Consider the following 20,303-nt stretch of genomic DNA (forward strand, 5'->3'; position numbering starts at 1 on the left):
ATAACTTCTCTAATTTCTTTTTCTTTTCTTTTCTTTTTTTTTTTCTTTTAATTGGGAAGGGTTCAAGGTAGAGTCCCTTTAGGCTGACCTGGAATTTGGAATTCACAATGTAGTCTCACAGTGGTCTTGAACTCATAACAATGCTCATACCTGTGCCTCACAAGTGCTGGGATTAAAGGCGTGTACCACCACATCCACCCTGCCTCTACTTTTTTCGTTGTTGTTTTTTTCAAGGTAGGGTCTCACTCTATCCCAGGCTGACCTGGAATTCACTGTATTCTCAGGGTGGCCTCAAACTCATGGCGATCATCCTACCTCTGCCTCCCGAGTGCTAGGATTAAACACATGCACTACCATACCTGGCCTGCCTCTACTTTTTAATAAATTAGACTTTTTTTTCTTTTTAAACAAATATTTAATTTTTTATTTATTTGAGAGAGAGAAACGGGCAGAGAGATATATATATATAGAGAGAATCAGCACGTCGGGGCCTGCAGCTACTGTAAACTAACGTGCCACCTTGTGCATCTGGCTTACGTGGGTCCTGGGGAATTGAACCAAGGTAATTTGGCTTTGCAGGCAAGTGCCTTAAACACTAAGCCATCTTTCCAGCCCTAGATTATTTTTTCTTTATTGATGACAATCAGCCAATATATATACCTGTTTCACCTAATAACAACCAGGCCTTTTCTTCATAATTCTGAATACTTTTTAGAAACATTTTGTAAAGCAGAAAGGGATGGTCATGGTCAGTTTGTATTGCCTTTTTTCAAAGGAAATTAGGCAGTATTGTTATATGGATGACATAATTTTTTTTTTCTCACTTTGGCAATTATACCAGGAACACCTATGATTAAACTTACCTGATTTTTTTTCTTCTTTTTTTTATTTTTGAGGTAGTGTCTTGCTCTAGCCCAGACTGACCTGGAATTACTCTGTAGTCTCAGGGTGCCCTCAAACTCACAGTGATCTTCCTACCTCTGCCTCCTGAGTGCTGGGATTAAAGGCGTGTGCCACCATGCCCAGATGATTTTATTTTTATATCTGTGGGTGTGCACATGTGTTTGTATGTGTGGGTATGCATGTTCCTCAGCATGCATGTGGAGGTCAGAGGACAACTTCTGTTATTTCTCACCTACATAGCTCATTTGCTATTTTTTTCCTGAGCTTGCTTCAAGCTTCTGGGAAATTCTCCTATCTCTACTTCCCATCTCACCATCAACACCAGTGTGCTAGGATTACAAAAGCCTGCCATGGTTTCCAGCTTTTTACATGGGGTCTACAGCTGTGAGCACTTTATCCAATGAGCCATCTCTACAACCCCAAGTATTTCTGATTTTTAAAAAAATATTTTACTTTTATTTATTTAACAGCGAGAAAGAGGGAGGGAGGGAGGGAAAGAGAACCAGAGACAGAATAGGCACACCAGGGCCTCTGTCCATTGGAAACGAACTCCAGATGTGTGTAGCCACTTGTGCATCTGGCTTACGTGAGTCCTGGTGAATTGAACCTGGGTCCTTTGGCTTTGCAGACAGATGCCTTAACCACTAAGCCATCCCTCCAGCCATATTTCTGATTTTAAAAGGGGAAGGATGGGGAGATGACTCAATGGGTAAGGTACTTGCTGAATGTAAAATGTCCCCCACAGCTTCATGTGTTTATGATTAAACCTCATACTTAATCCCCAGTGGGTGGAGATTTTACAAGGCAGAGCTTTACTTCAAGAAGTGTTTCACCAAAATGGCCGGCATATCCATGACCTCACCGTGCCTGACACTACCTACACAAGACCATCATAAGAGGAGGAAAAGATCATGACATCAAAATAAAAGAGAGACTGACTAAGATGGGGAGGGGATATGATGGAGAATGGAATTTCAAAGGGGAAAGTGGGGGGGGTGAGGGTATTACCATGGGATATTTTTTATAATCATGGAAAATGTTAATAAAAATTAAGAAAAAAATAAAAATAAAAAAATATTTAAAAAATAAAATATTTTAAAAATTTTACAAAAACAATAATAATAAAAAAAAGAAGTGTGTCACTAGGAACAGGTTTTTAGATCTTATAGTCTAGCCCCACTTGCCAGGGATAGTGAGCTCTCTCCTTCCTGCCTGCTGATGATAAAGATGTGATATCAATTGTCTGTTCCTGCCATGCTTTTGCTGCCATAAAGAAACTTCCCCTTTAAACTGTAAATTAGAAATAAACATTACCTTTCCATATGCTGCTTCTGGTCAGGGGTTTTGTACCAGCCAGAAAATAACTGCTATACTAGGTGTAATAGGTGCATCAGCTATCCTTCATAAACTCACAGTTGATTGCTTGGTCCCCTACTAGTGACAATTTTGGAGGAAAAGCCTTGCTGGAGGAGGTGTATTGTTGGGGGTAGGCTCTGTGGGTGTCAAGCCCAACTTCCTTCTTGCCAGAGCTCAGCTCACTCCCCTGCTATTTTCCACTTGTTTTGGCAGGAGGTGATGCCTAGCCTTTCTATTCTACTATCATTTCCCTGCCATTATGAAGCATCACCTCAAGACTGTATGCTGACATAAACCCTTTTCTCTCATCAGTTGCTTTTTGTTAGATGTTTCATCCCAGCAATACAAAGTAGCTACAACAGGTAAATATAAGGACCTGATTTTGGATCCCCAGAACCCATACAAAGCCAGACACAGTAGCAAGTAAAGGTAATCTATGGCAAGATGGGAGGCAGAGGCAAGAGAATCCCCAGAAGCCTGAAGACCAGCTAGCCTGGCATATGCACCAGTAAACAACAAAGAGATCCTGTCTCAAAACCAGGGGAAGGCCAAGCACCAATCCCCAAGATTTTCCTCTGACTGGCACATGCACACCATGGCACGTACACATCACACACATACGCGCACACACACAGAAATTGAGGTCTTTAGCGATTCAATTCTCATCATCTGAGGGGAACTTTCTCTTATTCCTCTGAAAATTCCTTTTTTTTTTTTGGTTTTTCAAGGTAGGGTCTTGTTCTAGACCATGCTGACCCATTAATCACACTGTATTCTCAGGGTGGCCTTGAACTCATTGAGATCCTCTTACGTTTGCCTCCTGAGTGCTGGGATTAAAGGTGTGAGCCACCACTCCCGGCTTGGAAATTCCTTTTTTTTAAAAAAAAAAATTATTTATTTTCAAGCAGAGAGAGGGAGAGAATATAGGCATGCCAGGGCCTCCTGCCACCACAAACAAACTCCAGATGCAAGCAACATTTTGGACATCTGGCTTTCCGTGGGTACTGGGAAATCAGACCTGGGTGGTTAGGCTTTGTAGGTAAGCACCTTAACCATTGAGCCATCTTTCTAGCCCTATCCTCTAAGCCACCTATGTTTTGCTTAACTACCTCTCAATAGTTGAATTTCACCTCTTTTTTTCTTCTCCTTTCTCATTTTCTCAGCCACTCTTGCATTGGCACTTAATTGTCCTTCCTTGAGTGATTTATACTCACTACTGATTAGACTTTTCTATGCAATTTTTCCCTATATGTAGAGATTTCCTGCTGACGGATGAAGTAATAAAAGCCTAAATCCATCAACATTGCTGGGCATAGTGATTAATGCCTGTACTTCCTTATGACATTTCAAGCAGCAGTTCCCTCTCCGAGCACATATTCCCTTAAATCTGAGTGCAACCACTGTTAATCATCTCTCTCAAAGGAGGAAGCAATCTTTGGGAAAGTCTGTGAATGTCTGATGAATGAAGGAATGTTTTTCCCAAACTGTTCCTTCCATAAGCAAATAGAAGGGGGAAACCCCTCTCTGGCCATGGCACTATTCCTCCAGTTTTGCTTTGCTGCCATCTAATAGGCTGGCCCCATTGGATAACTATTAGTGGTGGATTAAAAAAGCAGCTCACTTCTTTCATTACTAAAACTGTCAAAAACCAAAGGCAACTGGTTGGCAGAACCATTGTGAACTGTCCCATATACTCCATCATACTACTCCATGTTCAAGAGCCCAAGCCTGTCTACTGTCTTGTCTTTTGTCATGTTTTGATCAATATAACCTTAAATTCAGAGTCAGGGCTAGAGAAATGGTTAAAGTGCTTGTCAGAGTCAGATGTCACTTTTGTCCCAGTAATGGGCATATCCCTTCTGACTGGGTCCTGGTCATGGCAAGGTAGCCTACAATAACCCCTAGGAGCTATTAAAAATGCATACTCAGATACCTCACCAGGATCCAACTCACATCTTACCGAGACTAAGGTTCAAGGATTCACTGGTTTAACAGCACTACTACAAACAATCTGAGGCCACAATACAAACTGAACCACCCACAGTTCCTAAAGTGCATATGCACCCAGGGGAACAGAGCTTCTGGGAAGCAGGTCATCCCTAACCCTCTCTTGTCATCATATCAAAACAAGTAGCTTCCTTCATCTAAAGCCAGAGGTTGAGTAAGTGATTTCCCAGAGATTAGGAAGAGAAATTAAGGCACAATAATATAGCAATAGAATAGTTATAGCCAGTTAAGGGAACTGAGCAGAGAGTTCAGTCAACAAAATGTTTGCCTCATAAGCACAAGGACCTAAGTCTGAACCTCAGTCTCCACAAAAAATGCCAGCCATGGACTGGAAAGATGACTCAGAAATTACATGCACTTGCTTGCTAAGTCTGATGGCCCAGAATTTGATTCCCAGTATCCATGAAAAGCCAGATGCACAAAGTGGGGCATGCATCTGGAGTTCATTTGCAAGGGGCAGAAGGCTCTGGTGTGCCCATTCTCTCCTCCTTCTCTCTCTTAAATATATGAGCAAATAAATGAATATTTTTTAAAATGCCAGACACTGTGGCATGCACCTATAGTCCCAGCACAGGGGAGATGGAAATAGGAGAATTCCTGGGGCTTGTTGGCTAACTAGTCTTGCTTAATTTGTGGCTTCCAAGCCAATGAGACCTTGTCTCAAAGAAGGTGAATAGCATTCCTGAAGATGGTCTTTGTGTGCATGTACTCTTCACCCCACCATATCCATGTACACACACATAAAATACACACACACATTTATTTTTAAAAAATAAAGAAAGCGGCAAAAGGAAGAAATAGATACTCCCATTAGTGTCTCGAGTTTATCTATTCTGAGGAAGAGAATCACGAACGGCAATCTTGCTATAATGAAGTCTATAGCTACAGAATCAGTGCTGCTCTTCCACGGTATGAGGCCCCTGCTCCCTCCTGCCTACACTGACAACAGTGTACTCTCCAGAATGATCAGGGATAAAGAAATAAAAATAAATACAAACAAAAATAACAACAACAACAAAATAAACAAAAAGCACTGTAATCCTGGAAGGGAAGGGAAACATCTGTAACTCAACAGTTGCATGTGCTGCGCTGACATGATGATCTGCACACCATAGCTATGTGGATGAGACCCACTCCACTGTGTGTCTATGAACTTTGGGGGCCATATCCCCCTTTAATTTGCCCTTTGTAAAGCAAAACTGGATTCAAAGCAACAGCCCATAGCTGGAATGCCAATAAAAAATTAGATTTGAGGGCTGGAGAGATGGCTTAGTGGTTAAGCACTTACCTGTGAATCCTAAGGACCCCAGTTCGAGGCTCGATTCCCCAGGATCACGTTAGCCAAATGCACAAGGGGGTGCACACATCTGGAATTCATCTGCAGTGGCTGGAGGCCCTGGCACGCCCATTCTCTCCCTCCCCCTCCCTTCCTCCCTCTCTCTGTCACTCTCAAATAAATTAAAAAAGAATTAGACTTGAAGAAGTAACTTTTGAGGAATTTCTTGGGGAAAAAGCATTGCTGAGTCAAATACAAGAAGGCAATAAATACATGAGTAGAATAGGTCAGTATAGCTGCATTAAGGGTGGGAGCTTACTCAGACCAACTTTTAAACAGAGCCTCACTTTCCTTCTAGATGTCAGTTTGGTGCCTAGGTTCCCTTATGTTTCTGGTAGGTTTTTATTCTAGACATGTGATAGAATGGTATGCTACTTCTGGTGGTGACAGCATTTTTCAAGTTATTCTTGCACCTCACTGTGGTGCATCACTGCAGCCAAATGCAACATATATTGACAGTTTGCTGTTTCTCTTGTGACAAGGTTAGTCTTGAACTCGTGTACTCAAGTGATCCTCCCACCTTAACCTCCTTAGTGCTGGGATTAAAGGCCTGAACTACTGTTCCCAGCCTTTTTTTTTTTTTTTTTTTTTTTTGGTTTTTCGAGGTAGGGTCTCACTCTGGTCCAGGCTTACCTGGAATTAACTCTGTCATCTCAGGGTAGCCTTGAACTCATGGCAGTCCTCCTACCTCTGCCTCCCGAGTGCTAGGATTAAAGGCATGTGCCACCATGCTTGGCTGTTTTGTTCCTAGCCTTAACACATTATCTGTAATATGTAATGGAAGACTGAAGGTAACCAGTCCTCCTCCCTTAGCTTGATCTACATGGTCCTTATATACCTTACTTGGCCTACCACCTGCTGGAAACCACCACTGCTAAGACTCACAACTTTCCAGCTGAGGCTCCTTCTTGGGTTCAGTAGGGAGAATGTCACTTACAATTCCTCCTTATCAGCTGAAACTTTAAGCCACTTACTGATTTCCTCCATCACCACAGTGTTGTCCATTGCTATGTGAACAGCCAAGGAGCTCCATGTGTCAAACACAGCAAGCTTCCTGTAGGAAGTAGGAGAACACATCATGAGCTTTCCATAGCTTGTGTACTGTACCACTATAGCAACAACCGTGAGAGGGTTCAGTGTTAGTTCAGCTACCCAAGGGAGGAAGACCAAGTCTCAAAAGGGCAAAGGTGTATCCAACACCACAGACATATCTGAGGCGAGGCCAGCTGCCCTTTACTAGGAGAAAAAGCATGTATCAGGGCCCCTTGGCAGCACAGTAGCAAGACAGAAGACCATGTCTGATAGACTGAAGCTTTACCAGCTTAGAGGCAGGTCCAGCTTACACTGGGGAGTATCACTTCCCCCAGCACCTTACCTCTAAACTGAATCATAAGATCCTAACAAGTGATACAACTGTGGCAACCAGTGGGAAGTGTGGTTGCAGGTTTATGGCTCTGAAGGAGGAACATAATGCAGGCATAGGTACATGGGAAAAGGATATAATAGTGGTGGGGTAGTGGGCCTATGAACAGTGAAAGAATGGAAAGCCAAAAGGGACACTGCAGGCAAGTCCCTAAGCTGAAGGTCCCAGTATGTCTGGAGACATGAGAGGCCAAAATGCTTGAGAGGCACCAGGGTGGCCACACAGAACCCTTCCTCCCCCACGCCATGAGAGGCCTGGAAGAGGCACTGAAGAGCTAGAACTTCCTCCCAAGCTCTAGCCCAGCTGCAGATGAGGACATGAACCCAGAAAAGACAAAGCAGTATCTCCCAGCACTGACATCTTGGGGAAGGCAAACAGGAAGAAGTAAGTCAGGCAAATAGTACATGCTACAGACACCCTCAGCAGGAATGAAAGAGGGGCTATCAGAGGAGGCACAAGTCATGTGGACTGGGTCCAGCAGAAGCATGAGGACCAGCCCAGATAGGTCTGAAGTAGTTTCCAGGCCAAGATCAGAACACATACAAAGGCACAAAGGCCCTAAGGTAGAAGTATGTGAGAAACAGAGGCCTGTCATGCCAGGGCAAACTGGGGCAGTTACACAGTAGGTGACACTGCTGCAGCCCTCCAAGAAGCTACAGCCCAAAGCCATAGAAAGGATTGCTGTATTTGGCTATTATTTCAGAGTCTAGGATGATTGAAAAATAAAGAGGATTTAACAAGAACAGGAAGTAAGACCTAGACCAGAGTGGAGGGGAAGGGATGAGCACTGGTCAGAGCTGAGGTGTATTTCAGGTTGGTGTGTCAAGTCAGAGGAGTCTAGAACCAATCCAGATTTTGGTACCTGAAGGACTCCATCATCATCCCCTGTCAGAGAGGGGAGCTGGCACTGGGAGGAGCTGGCAGAAGGCTCTGGCTTTGAAAGTCAACATGCATCCAGGCGTGGTAACACATGCCTTTAATCCCAGCACTTGAAAGGCTCAGGTAGGAGGATTGCTGTGAATTTGAAGCCAGCCTGGGTTACATAATGAGTTCTACGTCAGCCTAAACTACAGTGAGACCCTACCTCAAAGAGAAAGCAAGAAGGGATGGGGAGGGAGGACAGGGAAACAGAGTGAAAGTCAACATATATTGTGGGCCTTCAGGTAGAGATACTGAGTAAACAACCTGAGTCTCTATGTGACCTGGGAGCTAGATGTCTATAGAATATGTAGGACAGAGGATGGCCACAGGCTAGAGCCTGGGTTTCTAGCCCTCACATATCAGGAAGAGGAAGCAATCAACACAGTCAGAGGAGGCCGGGGACACAAAAAGCAAGCATGGCTTAGCAGCTTGGGCTGGCATTTCTAGAAAGGGTATAAGCATTAGCATCAGGGCTGCTTGCTAGACATGCTAAAAGCCCTGATTGGCTGTGAGGTAACAGGGAGCCTCAAGTAGAGCACAGAGCAGACAGATGCACAAGGCAGAACTTCAAGGTGAAACAGATTTGGAAAATGTTGGTCTCTGAACAGAGAAGATGTGCTGCATGTGTCCTGGGACTTAGAGTCCCCCAGGCACACCAGGATATCAGGGCACACAGCTATAGGCAGAAGTGAATCTAGTCAAAAGATCCTGATGTATTGTTATGTACTAAGTGACATGTCCCTGGAAACTGCAGGAAGAAACATTTCTTAAAATGCTAGGTGGTCAAAATGGGGCAAGTATCCTTCAGAACAAACAGGTACAAATTGAGCTCTAGATGCTGAGGCTACAGGGTCTTTAAACAAAGAATTTGAATGTTTTATTTCCTGTGGCAATGAGGGTTCAATGAGTGGGAGAAGTACAAAGAAAATAAGCTGGGTGTGGTAGTGCAAGCCTTTATTTAATCCCAGCACTTAGAAGGCAGAGGTAGGAAAATGCCACCCTGAGATTACATAGTGAATCCCAGGTCAGCCTGACCTAGAGTGAGACCTTACCTCGAAAAACAAAAACAAAAACAAAAAAAGAAAATGCATGCTATCCCCAACATGTGGAAGGACTGAACTTCGTACGTACTTGAGGACCTGGGCAACGGTGTTCGGCCCGTACCACTGGCCTATAGATTTGCCTTCACCAACTCCCATTTGTGCTGTAGGAAACAGATCCAAATTAGTGACACACCCACCGCAGACATCTAATACCCCTCAGCCCCTCACCTCATTTATGACACATCAGGAAACACTTCAAAGAAAGGCCTGGAAAGAACATCCACCCTCCAGAGGAGGGCGAACCTTCAGATGGAGTGGAGCCTGGTTCCCACAGACTGCTGAGTGCAGCCACCATATGCTGTGTAGACAAGGGCTGGGGCAGGGCAGACTTGAAGTCTGAGTTAGTGCTGGACCACCCAGAGAAACTCCCAGGAGCCAAAGCCAGAGTGACCTAGAGCTTCATGCTCCAATTCACAAGACTTGAAAAGCTCGCAGGAGAGACCCAAGGACACTGCCTATACATGGAGTCCATCCAGCCTGGCACACACTGGTTCCCACCTATCTGGTGGATGGAGTAGTAGCTGTCTTTTCTGTCAAGAAAAGCGTTGAGGACACTAAAGTAGCTGTCAGGCTGCCTCTTCCGTTGTGCCCATCTCCAATCTATTAGAAACAATACACAGAAGGTCAGCTTGATCACAACATGAAAAACAAGTCTTCTTTAGACACAGTGAGATTCAGGTGATCCCCCAAACTTTTGTTTAAACCTGTATAAAGTTAAAAACTAAATTCTCGCCGGGTGTGGTGGCGCACGCCTTTAATCCCAGCACTCGGGAGGCAGAGGTAGGAGGATCGTCGTGAGTTCGAGGCCACCCTGAGACTCCATAGTGAATTCCAGGTCAGCCTGAGCTAGACTGAGACCTTACCTTGAAAAACAAACAAACAAAAAAACCCAAAAAACAAAATTCTCTAGAATTTCAAATATGCACACACTATCTCATTAAAACAAATGTAGACTGAAAGAAAACTGTTTCAGTGATTTAAAAATTTTATATTTTGCTGGGCATGGTGGTGCATGCCTTTGATCCCAGCACTCGGGAGGCAGAGGTACGAGGATAGCCGTGAGCTCAAGGCCACCCTGAGACTACATAGTGAATTCCAGGTCAGCTTGAGGTAGAGTAAGATTCTAGCTCAAAACAACAACAACAAAAAGTTTTTTTTTTTTTTTTTGAGGGTCTTACTATAGCCCAGGCTGATCTGGTACTCAGTCTGTAGTTCACGCTGGCCTTGAACTCACAGTGATCCTCCTACCACAGCTTCCTGAGTGTTGAGATTAAAGAGTTGAGCCACTATACCTGGCTCTAAACATAATTCCTTTTTCTTTTCTTTTTTTTTTTTTTCGAGGTAGGATCTTACTCTAGCCCAGGCTGACCTGGGATTCACTATGTAGTCTCAGGGTAGCCTTGAACTCATGGCGATCCTCCTTCTCCTGCCTCCTGAGTGCTAGGATTAAAGGCATGTGCCACCATGCCCATCCTAAACATAATTTCTTAATCCACTGCCTTAGATCCCTCAGTCATTCTACCAAAAATAATTTCTAAAAAAATTTTTTTTTTTTTTTCAAGGTAGGGTCTCACTCCAGCTCAGGCTGACCTGGAATTCACTATGCAATATCACGGTGGCCTCAAACTCACAGGGATCATCTCACCTTTGTCTCCACCCTGGCTAAAAATAAACATATTTTTCATTGACATGCTTTAAAATCAGTTTTTCTGCTAAACTTAATAATCCAGGCCAGTATATCCAGCTTCCTAGGAAGCTAAGGTATGAGTATTGCCAAATTCAAGGTCTGCCTGAGCAATTTAGGGAGACCCTATCTTAAAATATAAAGTAAAAAGAGGGCTGAGAGTACACCTTAGTGGGTGAGCACTTATTTAATATGTTCAAAGTCCTAGGTTCAATCCCAGATCATCAAAAGAAAAAAAAAAAAGCCGGGCGTGGTGGCACACGCTTTTAATCCCAGCACTCTTTTAATCCCAGCACTTGGTAGAAGGATCACCGAGAGTTCAAGGCCACCCTGAGACTACACAGTGAATTCCAGGTCAACCTGAGCCAGAGACAGACCCTAACTCGAAAAACAAAACAAAACAAAACAAAAAAAAAAAAGAAAAAGTCAGTTTTCCTTTGCTGTTTTTTAATTTTGTGGGTGGGAGTGTCTTTTTATGTGTGCACACACAACATGCACATGTGGTAGAGTATGTATGGTATGGTGTGTGGTACTCACATTTGCATGTACATGTGTACATGCAAATGTGAGTACCCGTATGCCAAAGGAGAATGTCAGGTGCCCTCCTTCAACCCAGAGCTGCTGTTTTTCATCAACAAGCCCCAGTAATTCTCTAGTCCCTCTCACATCCCCTCTCTTACCTCTCACTCCCCAAGCACTGGGAAATCAAACTTGGGTGGTCTCAGGACCTCATGCTTACACAGCAAGCACCTTTACCTGCTGAACTATCTCCCCAGCCCTTTTTTGAGACAGGTTCTCATGTGGTCCAGACTGGCCTTGAACGTACTTATGTTGCCAAGGATGGCCTTGAACTCTTTCTGTTTGTTTGTTTTTTGAGGTAGGGTCTCACTCTAGCTCAGGCTGACCTGGAATTCACTATGGAGTCTCAGGGTGGCCTCAAACTCACGACAATCCTCCTACCTCTGCCTCCTGAGTGCTGGGATTAAAGGCGTGCACTACCACACCCAGCACTGAACTCTTGAACCTCTTGCTTATATCTCCCAAGTGTTAGAATTATAGGCATGGGCCACCATACCTAATTAATGGGATGTTGGTAATCAAATCTAGCTAAGGTCAGTTTATCTTATCAGTAAAAACCTGCAGGTCATTATCTATGTATTACCTATGATGTACTTTAGTTTATTGGGTTTTTAAAAATATTTATTTTTATTTTTATTTACTTATTTGACAAAGAAAGAGGGAGAGAGAGAGTGAGAGAATGGGCACACCAGGGCCTCCAGCCACTGCAAATGAACTCCAGATGCATGTGCTCCCTTATGCATCTGGCATACGTGGGTCCTGGGGAATCAAACATGGGTTGATTTTGCAGGCAAGTGCCTCAACAGCTAAGCTATCCCTCCAGCCCCTATTTTAGTTTTTAATTTCCTAGGTTTTTTTTTTTTTTTTTTTTTTGGAGACAGGGTTTCACTCTAGCCCAGGTTGTACTGGAATTTATTCTATAGCCCCAGGCTGGCCTTGAACTCATGTCAAGCTTCCGATCACAGCTCTCCAAGAGATGGGTTACTAAAAGTATGTGCCACCATGCCCAGCTAGTGATGTCCTTTAAAACTCCTTATCACAGACTCCTACAAGCACTGTGACTCACCTCGGCCTAAGTGTTGGCACACCAGGGCCTGAGCAAAGATCATCTGTCCACATCGCAGCATGCATCCCCAGCCTGTGTCTGAGGTAGGGCCAGTTCCCCCTGTCGTGGAGGAAAGAATAAGAAGTATTTATAATCAGAGGGCTCAACAGCAGTCAGGTATACAGTGACAAGAGGGATAGAATAAGCTCCATATGACCTCCCTGTGTTTGTCATGTCTCCAGAAAAGTATAACTCTGAGTATTCATAAAGGGCCACATTTTCTGGAGAGCAGATCATTCTGACAACCTCCTCAAGATGGGAAAAATATGTGAACAAGTCAGTTGTACAGCAATGAGAATGCCTGGCAAGGGAGAACTCCTTTGAGTATACTAGAAGAAGCAGAGTTACATAATAAGAACCACTTAAAACATTCATTTGAGAGAAGAGGGATAAAGAGGAAAAGGTAGATAGATAGAATGGGCACACCTGGGCTTCCAGCCACCTCAAATAAAAACTCCAAATGTATGCTCCACCTTGTGCATCTGGCTTACATGAGGATTGGAGAGTCAAACCTGGGTTCTTAGACTTTACAGGCAAGCAACTTAACTGTTAAGCCATCTCTCCAGCCCCAAAAGAACCATTTTTAACCACCAGAAAGGCAAAGATTCAAACGTTACATGATATCAGTATTTCTCTGATTATGGGCTAGAGTAGTATGCAGTAATGGTCAGTGACAACTCTACATACTTCAAGTATATGTAATGACACCACCACTTCATGTCCACTGTGGAAGTGTATCATGTGACAAAGATGAAGAAAGTCCCATGGGCCTTCAGTGGGAGTTCAGGGGAATGCCAGTGTGTGGCGATGATATGGAAGAAGAACACACTGTTGTGGCACTGAGTGGCAGGGATGTGATTGTACATGGTATTGGAAGAACAGAGAGTAAGAGGTCAGTGAAGGGGGATCTTCCCCTACCTCCTGAACTGCCAACAGCTTCACCTTACTTCTTATTTTTGCGGCAGGGTTTCACTCTAGCCTCTGGGTTTCATTCTGTAGCACAAGTTGGCCTCCAACTCACAGTGATCCTTCTCAGCCTATGAAGTGCTAGGATTATAGATATGAGCTATTTTCCCTCACTTCTGATAGAAAGATGTTATCCCTGTAAGATGTAGGGTGTATATAGGCCACACTTAGGCTTTCAGCCCATTATGGGCTCATATCCAGCCTCAAGGATGTCCACAACTGTTAAGTAATGAAGGTGTCTCTCTAATTTTGGTTTCCTCCCCAACACCCTGTCTGGCAGTCACCATGTACCAAAGCAGGCTCAGAAAATAAGTGTGCTCCAGGTATATGTGGGATAAATGGCTTATTTGGCAAATTACATCACTAAATGTTAAACTAAGAAACAGAGATGTTATTATTCCTTCATACTTCAGTGTACCTACTTTACTTCCAAGGTCACTTTTGAAGAAGGGGTGAAAGGCCATCCACGGGAGGAACTGTCTTATTATCTGGCTACTGGGGACAGTATAATGCCAATATGGTACAGTCTTGGGATCTTTGGTTGTCCCAAAACTTGGGAGGCAGAGGTAGGAGGATCACTATGAGTTTAAGGCTACCCTGAGACTACACAGTGAATTCCAGGTCAGACTGAGCTAGAATGAGACCCCACTTTGAAAAACCAAAAAAATAAAATAAAATAAAATGCAAGACTGAGAGTTGTTCTCCAACCTAAAGAATGACTTCTAATCTCTTTAAATCAACCCTTCAATCATTATATAGAATTATATAACATTATATAACATATATACCTATATGACATTATATAACATACGAAAAAGCTGAGGGATACAAAGCAATGACTTCTAAACATACTAGACAGAAAGAGACACTGTATAGTGAGACCTTGGACACAATCAAATTTACCAACTAAACCCATAATCTCTTAAGGCAACATGTTATCTTCTTCTTATTATTATTTTTTGTTTTTTTGAGGTAGGGTGTTACACCAGCCCAGGCTGACCTGGATGTTCTTGAACTCATGCCAATCCTCCTGCCTCTGCCTTCTAAGTGCTGGGATTAAAGATGTGTGCTACCACGCCCAGCTAGTAACATGCTATCTTACTATGGATAACAGTTCATATACTCTTACAACTCTATTCTAAATCTTAATATTTTTGATTTTTATGTTTTAAATTTATTTATGTATGGCAAGAATGTATAAATGTGTGTGTATATATATATATATATATATATATATATATATATATATATATATATATATATATTGGTGCATATGTACTTGGAAACCAGAAATTGACATCAGGTATCTTCTTTAATCACTCTCCACTTTACTGAGACAGGCTCTCTCACTTGATTCCAGAGCTCACAGACTCAGTTAATCTAGCCAGCAGCTTGCTTTGGGGATTCCCTGTCTCCATTTCCTGAGCAATGGGGTTACAGGTGGACTGTCAAGCCCGCCCAACAGTTATGTACTTGTGCAGCAAGTGCTTTATCCACTCTAATATGCTGGATGTGGCATGTAATCCTAGCACTTAGAAGGCTGATATAGGAGAATCCCAAATTCAAGGCCAGCTCAGATTATATGCCAAAATCCTGTTTCAAAATCAATCAACCAAACAACTGTTGTCATGATCCCTGATCCTGACTTCAAGTTCAAGTAACAAGCTGTGACTTACAGGTGAAAAGTCACCAGGAGCCTGGGTTTGGAGCCCAGCTCTGCCACTACTGAGTGTAAGAACTCAACAATATAACCAGGGTTCCTGTGAGGATGAACCAATTGTTTGGCATTCTTTTGTGTGTGTGTGTTGTGTGTGTGCGCGCGCGCGCGCATACAAGTAAGCCAGAGTATCTTGCCATGGCAATTGAAAGCTTGTTGGGCTTTATGTGGGTGGCTGGGTAATTGAACCCAGGCTTGGCAAGCACAAGCAAGTGCCTTTAAATGCTGAGCCATCTCCCTAGGCCTAACTGTCTGGCATTCTGAAGTAAAAACCTTAAACCAAAAATTTTCTCTTTCTTGAATCATGTGTATTTTGTCATAGATTTGCAAGACAGTGGGGTACTCACCAATGGCTGGAAAATTTCTCCTGTAGGTGAACCAAAATCTGGATGCCACATCAGACAAGATCTCATGCTTCTCTAGGTGTTTAAAAGAAGAAAACACATACAAATATTTCAGTTTCTAAGTCAGATATGAGAGAGTTAGCCAAAAAAAAATTACTGACACAAGATGATTTCTGTAGGTGCAGCTAACCCACAGAGGCTGATACCTGTGCAAATGCTGTATTTTCTGCCCAGGATCCAAACAGGCTCTGAGGTCTCAGGAAAATCCTCAAATTCGGCAAACCGGAGAGTATCATAGGTAAGAGTGGCTGTGAAAACCAAGGAAACACAACTGACTTTCACAATTTCCAATAATAGTAAGACCAAAGAGCTCATTCACAACATTAACTTCTTTCCCTCCCTACCCCAAGTCTCACTCTAGCCCAGGCTAACCTGGAACCCGCTCTGCAGCCCCAAGATGGCTTGGAACTCCTGGTGACCCTCTTATATCAGTCTCTGGGGTAATGGGATTAAAGGTGTGTCTGCACCATGTGGTGGTTTGATTCAGGTGTCCCCCATAAACTTAGGTGTTCTGAATGCTAGGTTCCCAGCTAATGGAGATTTGAGAATTAACGCCTCCTGAAGGCAGTGTATTGTTGGGGGCGGGCTTATGGGTATTGTGATAGTTTGAATAGATGGCCCCCAATATATTCACTGTTTTATTAGTTTGCAGTTTGTATCCGAAGCCACCTGGCTAGAAGTGGTGTCACTGGGCGGATCTTAAGGTGTGGTGGTGGGTTTGAGATTTCAATTTAAAGATATGCAAAGTGGGGCTGGAGAGATGGTTTAGCAGCTAAGCACTTGCCTATGAAGCCTAAGGACCTTGTTTGAGGCTTGGTTCCCCAGGACCCATGTAAGCCAGATGCACAAGGGGGTGCATGCATCTGGCATTCATTTGCAGTGGCTGGAGGTCCTGGTGCACCCATTCTCTATCTGCCTCTTTCTCTCTCTCTGTCTGTTGCTCTCAAATAAATATAAACAAAAGTAATTTAAAAAAAGATATGCAAAGTGTGTCTAGTAGGAGTTCTTGAAGTGAGCAGTGCTGTGTGGCTTTTGGCTTTTAGGCTTGTGCTCCTCTCTCTGTGTTTGGTCCTATGAAAGCAGGCCAACTTCTACCATTATGGAACTTCCCCTGGATCTGTAAACTTCAATAAATCCCTTCCTCCATAACTGTGCCTGATCTGGAAGCACATCTCAGTGAACCTGAAGCTGTCTGTTATAGGTATTATAGCCAGTGTCCAGTGTTTGGCACACTCTCCCATTCCTGTTGTCCACCTGATGTTGGCTTGCTCATGCCATTGTTTTCCCTGCCATCCTGGAGCGTCCCCTCAAGACAAATAAAACCCTTTTTCCCAAAAGCTTCTCTTGGTCATGTGATTTCTGCCAGCAATGTGAACCTGACTGCAATAGTAATGTTGGTACCAAGGAGTGGTGTCATGTGCTATTGACACCTGGCTGTGTAGCCTTTTGGAACTGATTTTCAAGAGGAATGTGGAAAAATTTGAAACCTTGGCCTAAGAGATGCCTTGCAGTGCGGTAAGTACAGCCTTGGTGGACTATTCTGGTCAGAGTTGACAGACCTGAATGCAGTAAGAACTATGGACTGTGAGGTTTGGCTTATGAGGGTGAGAAAGAGCTTTGTTTGGACTGGGCTAGAGGCAGTTTGTGTGAAAAGCTTGTTGTTATGTCCATGTCCTGAGAAATTGTGCAGGGTTGCAGTGTGTAGAAATGGACTGGTGTGTGCAAAGGGATATGGCACAGAAAGAAATCTTTGGGCCAAAACTGCTGCCCATTCAGCTACAATTGTATGAGAGATTACAACCATGGAGATTGGGCCAGCTGACCTGCATGGGGACAACAGAAAAAATGCAGTCTTTTGAAGGGGACTGAATGCTGAAGGACTGTCCTATTTTTCAAAGTCTGCTTTATTCCCCCGGATTAACAAACTGGCACCCTACCTGGTATTATGGAGTATAAGAAATGCAGGAAAGAGAGGGTCATTGAATTTGTAACACTGTTTTGTGTTTTGGAAACAGTCATGGGCAGTGTGAAGCAGGTTTGCTGGATGCCTGCAAGGAGACCTGAAGAAGGCATGAGGATGGACCTGGGATTGCAGTGGAAACACAGTAGAGATGCCAGGACCACGAGCTGACTGCTAAAGAAAGCTGCCGGCCCCGATGGAAGTTTTCCAGGACTGTGAGTAGGCTAGCTGGAGAAGCATAATTGGAACTCTACAGACTTGTTGCTGGTTAGGATTATCGGACTTAAAAACTTGTTACTGGCTAGAGTTATTTGTCTTGGAGCTATAGAGTTTAATGTTTGCCCTGGTTGAGTATTTCTTTACTATGCCCAATGCCATCTTTTGCAGTGTGAATGTTTATTCTATGCCATTATGGGTTTGGGGAGGATTTTTTTTGGTATTATGGCTCAGTTAAAAGACCTTGGAGGGGGCTGGAGAGATGGCTTAGCGGTTAAGCGCTTGCCTGTGAAGCCTAAGGATCCCGGTTCGAGGCTCGGTTCCCCAGGTCCCATGTTAGCCAGATGCACAAGGGGGCGCACGCGTCTGGAGTTCGTTTGCAGAGGCTGGAAGCCCTGGCGCGCCCATTCTCTCTCTCTCCCTCTATCTGTCTTTCTCTCTGTGTCTGTCACTCTCAAATAAATAAATAAATAAAATTAAAAAAAAAAAAGACCTTGGAGGGGCTGGGGGGATGGCTTAGTGGTTAAGTGCTTGCCTGTGAAGCCTGAGGATCCCAGTTCGAGGCTTGATTCTCCAGGACCCACATTAGCCAGATGCACAAGGGGACACACGCATCTGGAGTTCGGTTTGCAGTGGCTGGAGGCCCTGGTGCACCCATTCTCTCTCTCTATCTGCCTCTCTCTCTCCCTCCCTCTCTCTCTGTCACTCTCAAATAAGTAAAAATAAACAGCAAAAAAAAATTTTTTTAATTTAAAAGACCTTGGATTACGGAGATGTTTGAACATCATTAGGATTGATAAAAAATGTGGGGACTTTAAAAGTTGGATTGAATGCATTGCATTTTGCATCATGGATGGTTAACAGTTTCTGGGGGCCAAGGGCAGAATATGGTGGTTTGATTTAGGTGTCCCCCATAAACTTAGGTGTTCTTAATGCTAGGTTCCCAGCTGGTGGAGATTTGGAAATTAATGTCTCCTAGAGGCACTGTATTGTTGGGGGTGGGCTTATGGATATTATAGTCAGTGTCCCTTGCCAATGTTTGGCACACTCTCCTGTTCCTATTGTCCACTTGATGCTGGCCAGGAAGTGATGTCCAACCTCTGCTCATGCCATCGTTTTTCTTGCCATCCTGGAGAGTCCCCTCAAGTCTGTAAGCCAAAATAAAGCCCCCCACCTTTTTTTTCCCCAAAAGCTGCCTTTGGTTTGGTGATTTCTGCCAGCAATGTGAAACTGACTGAAATATGCCACCACATCTGGCATTCATTCATACCATTTCTGCAGTATATATTCTTGCCACAAGCAGCACACCTGTGTTTCAGAACATCCATGATAGCTACTGTGATCACACATATAAGCACATGACAGCCTGTGGAACAGCTGGGGTAGGGATAGGTGTTAGCCAAGCCTTTCAGACATCAACTATGTCTTACAGCTGACATGATGGGAAGAGACCAAATTAGGCTGGCTTGAAGGGATGGAGCAAAAATAAAAGGCCTCCCCTTCTCAAGTACAAAATAAGCACTTGGGCTGGAGGGATGGCTTAACGGTTAAGGTGCTTGCCTGTAAAGCCAAAGAACCCAGGTTCAATTCCCCAGGACCCATGTAAGCCAGACGCACAAGGTGGCACATGCGTCTGGAGTTCATTTGCAGTGGCTGGAGGCCCTAGCACACCCATTCTCTCTCCCTGTCCCCCCCCACCCCGACCCTCTTTCCCTCTGTCAAATAAATGAATCAATAAAATATTTAAAAAATAAGCACTTGACTTTTATTAGACTTTATGTTTAAAACCACACCCTTTGTCTTTGTAGACTACAGAGGCCACAGAAGAAACACAACATGGAGTTAGCATTCCACCAAAGCTTTTCAGTGTCACCATGGCAGTGTGTACACTGTGATAAAGGTAAGTCCTCACTGAGCTTTGAAGAGATGAACTCAGATCATCCCAATCCTCTGGTTAAAAGAGCTCACTACAAAAGGATAAAGGGTTACTCCTGGGTGGGAAACTGGGAGCCTGAGGCCTCTGCAAAATGCTCAAAGGAACTGGGGAACAGGAGGCCTAACACCAAAGCCTGGAACACATCTTCACTTTGTGTCTGCTGCTGAAGGGCAACAGTCCATAGTCTAAGGAGGGGCCTGGTCACAGAGCCAGAGCCATGGTACCACCTGATTGTTTTTTTTTTTTTTTTTCTTTTTTGGTTTTCCAAGGGAGGATCTCAGTGTAGCCTAGGCTGAGCTGGAATTCACTATGTAGTCTCAGGCTGGCCTTGAACTCACAGCAATCCTCTTACCTCTGCCTCCCGAGTGTTGGAATTAAAGGCATGCACAATCATGCCCAGCTTTCTTTTTTATTAACATAACATTAATTCTTCACATGATGATGAAAGCTAAGTTTGGGTATGTTAACATTCATGCCTATGTTTGCAAGAAACTGAAAAACATCAGATCTCCTGTTCTCTAAAGCACTAAATGCACAGGAAGCACTTCTTAGTTTTATTAGAAATTTTTATAGATGAAGACGCCAACTTCAAAATGAAACTGATAAATGGGGCTCTATTAACTTCAAATGCATCACTACTCATATATATGTTGTAAACTATGAAAATTATGGGTTGTGCAGCTTCAC

At 43.6% G+C, this 20,303-nt stretch overlaps 1 protein-coding gene across 2 annotated transcripts in view; it reads right to left on the reverse strand.

The window, feature by feature from the left end:
- The window catches only part of Atg4b (autophagy related 4B cysteine peptidase), a 70,736-nt gene that overhangs the window by 12,926 nt on the left and 37,507 nt on the right, over window positions 1–20,303 (reverse strand). For both annotated transcript variants that reach the window (XM_004667806.2, XM_045147536.1), the window contains exons 2-7: window positions 15,651–15,752; window positions 15,448–15,519; window positions 12,379–12,477; window positions 9,548–9,649; window positions 9,078–9,150; window positions 6,577–6,656 (exon numbers count right to left, since the gene is read on the reverse strand). In XM_004667806.2, coding sequence (XP_004667863.1) covers window positions 6,577–6,656; window positions 9,078–9,150; window positions 9,548–9,649; window positions 12,379–12,477; window positions 15,448–15,519; window positions 15,651–15,752 — 528 coding nt within the window. The remainder of the gene's footprint in view (window positions 1–6,576; window positions 6,657–9,077; window positions 9,151–9,547; window positions 9,650–12,378; window positions 12,478–15,447; window positions 15,520–15,650; window positions 15,753–20,303) is intronic.

The sequence above is a fragment of the Jaculus jaculus genome, chromosome 4, assembly GCF_020740685.1.
Source record: "Jaculus jaculus isolate mJacJac1 chromosome 4, mJacJac1.mat.Y.cur, whole genome shotgun sequence".
NCBI lineage: Eukaryota > Metazoa > Chordata > Mammalia > Rodentia > Dipodidae > Jaculus > Jaculus jaculus.